Genomic DNA, 4,736 nt, shown 5'->3' on the forward strand with positions numbered 1-4,736 from the left:
CTCATTATCAATATTTTTTCTCAAAACTCTGTCAAATTGACCAAAAAAATCATTCAATGTGGTCTTCAAGTGTAGAAAACCATCAAAATCTGTATTCACACTTTCACTCCATCGTGTGATACTCATTCTAGTCCAAAAGATATCTTTTAAATATACCGATATCCAATAAGTCCGTTCACTATATAACCCTTTATTATGGTTATTATTGTCTTCACATTGCACACTTTATACATGACTACCAACTTCATTATTCTCTTTAAAAAAGCAGATCGCAAAAAGTAATATTATACAACCTCTCCAACTTCTACACATTATATTTTTTTAAAATTTGTTATTATTTTTAATTTTTTTTTTAGTTTATTTTTTTAAAATTAATTTAATTATTCTATTCATTATTCATATATTAAATATTTGATAAAACAAATATTAAAAATTAAAAAAAGTATAGTGTGGATCAAATTGTATAAATAGTAAAAAGTTATGTAGATTTTTATTGCAAAACCCACAGACAATCAATCAAGGATAATGCTGGAGCTCCCGCTGGGGGCTCCCGCTGGGAGCTCCTGCTGAAGCTCTAGTGTATTTTATCATGTGTATTTTTTAATTTTTTTTTATATAAATATTTTTAATGATTTTAAATATTTTTAAAAATAAAAAAATTTATATATTATTAAATAATACTTGCTTAATCACGAAGTAAAATATAAAATATTTTTTTATAATTTTTTATTTTACTTCGTGATTAAGGAAGTATTTTTTAATAACTTTTTTTTTACTTCTTAATTAAGAAAGTGTTTTTAATGATATTCTAAATTTATTTTATTTTTAAAAAAATATTAAGAAATATTATATAAAAAATAACTTTAAAAAAAACACATAGCCTACAGCCCTCAGCGTAGCACGATCCTAATCAAACGAATGCCCCAAACGTACGTACAGGGATTAAAAGAAAAAAAAATGAAAAATACATTATTAATCATTTACATAAATTTGGAGTTATTTGGAGATCGTGATCTTTCTGCAGATTCTATCTGCAGGTACGGATAATTTATTGAGAGATTAACTCAAGCAAAGTTTTGAAATCTTTGGAAGCAATACCATCAGGTCCGGCAGCTTTCACTATAAGCTCTTTAAGATCTCTGATCTTCTCCCTCATCCTCCTTCCATGTTGATCATGTCCCAGAACGAGCTCCAAGCTCTTGACCATTCCCTTCTTTGTAAACACCCCTCCCTCAACCCTAAGCCCTATCTCCCACACGTCCTCTACCATCCGTCCGTTCATCTTATTGTCCCCTAAGACCGGCCGGCAGATCATTGGAACCTCTCCGACAATGCTCTCAAACACAGAGTTGTATCCACAGTGTGTAATGTACACGCCTACTGCTTTATGTGACAAGACATAAGCCTGGGGTGCCCAGGGAACTATTTTTCCTTGTTTCCTTGTCCTCTCGAGGAACCCATTCGGCAGAAATGCTTTGAAGTTTTCCCTAAGAGACCAAAGAAAAGGAACGCAACTCGCTTCCAGCGCCTCTGCTAAAGCTGCAAACTCGTGGGGTGGCACCGCCGCCAGTGTTCCAAAGCTTATATATGCTACCGATGTTGGCTTTTGCTCGTCCAACCATGGGAGGCAGCCTGTGGCGTCTGAATGCGATGGTGGTAGGGGTGGAGTTGGGACTATTAATGTGAGAAATCCCACGTACAGAATGTCTTGGAGCTTGGACTTGAGATCATCGGTAAGTATGGTTGAGTTTAGTTCTTGGAAAGAGTTCATCACAACAGCATTTGCTCGTGGCAGGACTTCCCTAATTCTGCGCAGTGTGCGTGCGAAAATTGGAGAACAATTTGACTGATTACCTTGAAGTATTTCTTGAAGTATTTCTGGGGGTAAGTCCCCGAAGCGCATTACGGAGAGTCCTGGAATGGCATCCAGTGTTTTTTCAATAGTGTCTAGATCCCCCACTGCACCGCCATTACCATGAGCTTCACCGCCACCGCAAGCTTTAGCATAAGTCTCATGGATGAGAGCACTGTAAATGTGGGCAGAGAGTTCGTGGGGTGCGGGAACGTATAAAGGGACCCACTTTACATGCATGTCCGCAGCCAAATCGCAGCCAAAGACCAAGAAAGCATCGCTCAAGATGCAGGTGATCTTTTGCTGCCCAGTCTCAGCCACTGCCATATCCATGCCTTTGCGGAAGCTCTCAGGTGTAGCCTCAAGGAACAGCTCCAGTTCCTCGAGGGGATTCCCGGGAGTGAGGACATGTCCCTCCGGCACGCCATCCGCAACATCGTAGAATTTAAGGTTGTGTGGGAGGTGAGCTCCTGAGGTGGCAGAGAGCTTTTGATTGGATTTGGCAGTATTGAGGAAGGAGAACCGCACGTCAGGGGCGGCCGATGCTAATTTGGAAGCTAGGTTGAGTAAAAGCCAGGGATGGCAGCCAAATGGAAATGCCAAAACTGCAACATGCTGATTTTTTCCTGAGCTTTGACTCATTTTTCTTGGCTTGATTTGCTTCTTGATACCAGATAATATTAGTGTAATTGGTATTAATAGCATAATACATTCCAAACTCTTCTTAACTGTCGGCAATTAATATTACTTAGTACTGAATGGTAGCTTTAAACCTAAGTCTGACTGGTAGCCATAGTTAGGTAAGCACTCCCGCCAACTAACATTCTTGGCAATTAATATTATGGAACTTGATAAAGACGAAGTGGACCTATAAGTATAAATGCTTTTTTTTTTTCTCTTTTTTCTTTAATTATTTTTTACACAGTTTTATTATTATTTTTTAAATATCAATTCACTAATATTCATTTTCTTAATCATTAAATACAAAAATCAATAATTAAAAATTTAATAGATCAATTTTATCGGTTCAACTAACATTTTCCTAATATTATTGAGTACTGATTGATAGTTTTAAACTAGAGGCTTGTTTGAAAATAGGAGTTGTGCTATACAGAAGTCTCACACTCTGCACACCATTTAAAAAATATATGATTTTACTATTTTATCTTCATGTTTCATATTTCATATTTCATGAATTATGAGTGTAAAAGAATAAAGTTACATATTTTTAAATTGTGTGCAAGTATGTGAGGCTTATGTATAAAATTTTTCTTGAAAATAGATTTCATCCCAAAATTCTCATCTATGAATCTCATTATATCATCTTATTTTTTGTTTGAAAGTTTGGAAAACTGTAATGATTAATTTAAAAATATTTATATTTAAATTTTGTTTGAGAAGAAATCGAAACATACTTTAAGAAATCGAAACTATTTTCAAAAATAACAAAAAACTATTTAAAAAACTACAATATAAAAAAATCAATTAAATTTATTTATTGAAGATAATAAATTCTATATTCGCATTGTCATCTAGCTTAGACAATGACAATACTCTCTCATCGACAGTAACGGAAGACAATCCCTTTTCTATCCAATCCAATGTCATCAAGAGCCTGCATCACATTACAAAACACACACATAAACACATTAGATGTACTCTTTTATGAAATTTCCTCAACCCATCCAACTTCAAAAACCAACAAAAGAATTGGAAAGTAAGCAATACGAATAGAACACAACGTGAACAAGCTCGCTATTTAAAAACAAGGATCATAATTCAAGTACAAAAAGTTTTCTACAAAAACAGAAAGCTTACTACAGAACAAAAATCTTTCTATAACTCCAGAATAGAAACAGAAAGCTTAAACCGGGTACATGGCACTAAATATCACCAGTTAAATACACGACTTATCCAAAATGGATACAGTAGATTGTCCTCTTGGGCTAAATGCTTTAAAACAAGTTACAGACAATATCACCAGCAACCTCAATCGCTTAGTCAAAGAGGCAGAACCCATATCCTGTCACAAACAAATTCATAATTCAGCTATATAAACATGCATATCTCCGTTATAAAAACAGGGAGGAAAAGGAAACTTCACTTGGCAATTTGAATACCTGAGTAATTACCCATCTTCACTTCCAATTATATAGCCATGCCAAGTACCAGTTATCTTAAGCCACAATATTTCTCCTTTGACATTTCTAACAGGTGCATCAAAGCTATGTAACAATCCTCATTTGATGCTGCAATCATTGCTAATTCACTAATTTTTTCCACCAGAGCGTTGTATCTTTTTACTCTCAGATCATCATAAATATTGATAAAAGTATATCTTCGATACAAGTCTTTCCTCCATCGATCAAGAATATATTTTGATGGCAATGATCTAATGCGTCTCATGGAGAACACAGCAAGAGCATGTCTACATAAAATTTCCCTAATTCCAAACAATCCACAAATGCATTTCCTTTCACATTCTTCTTCATTGAAGTAAACCCAAAACGTTACTTGTTTAATGCTGTCATCAACATGTAACATATCTGACACTTGATAGGTTTAAACTACACCTTCAATTTTGATAGGAGAACAATTGCAAGATATCAATCCCACAAACTCTTGTTGGACTTCTTTGAACTTTGCAATGGTGTACGTCTCTTGAAATGTTTTCTCAATAAGAGAATGAGATATACATGGAATCATGCTATCAAAAGAATTGAAATCAGCTATACCCTCATTATCAATTATTTTTCTCAAAACTCTATCAAATTGGCCAAAAAAATCATTCAATGTGGTCTTCAAGTGCAGAAAACCATCAAAATATGTATTCACACTTTCACTCCTTCGTGTAATACTCATTCCAGCCCAAAATACATCCTTC

General features: G+C 34.8%; 1 protein-coding gene across 1 annotated transcript; it reads right to left on the minus strand.

Annotated features, from left to right (window-relative positions):
* Positions 1-886: 886 nt before the first annotated feature.
* LOC108990991 (anthocyanidin 3-O-glucosyltransferase 7-like) lies at positions 887-2,551 on the minus strand. The gene has a single exon (XM_035694424.1). The coding sequence runs from the start codon at positions 2,492-2,494 to the stop codon at positions 1,049-1,051; it is 1,446 nt and encodes a 481-aa protein (XP_035550317.1). The 5' UTR covers positions 2,495-2,551; the 3' UTR covers positions 887-1,048.
* Positions 2,552-4,736: the final 2,185 nt, after the last annotated feature.

The sequence above is a fragment of the Juglans regia genome, chromosome 10, assembly GCF_001411555.2.
Source record: "Juglans regia cultivar Chandler chromosome 10, Walnut 2.0, whole genome shotgun sequence".
Lineage (NCBI taxonomy): Eukaryota > Viridiplantae > Streptophyta > Magnoliopsida > Fagales > Juglandaceae > Juglans > Juglans regia.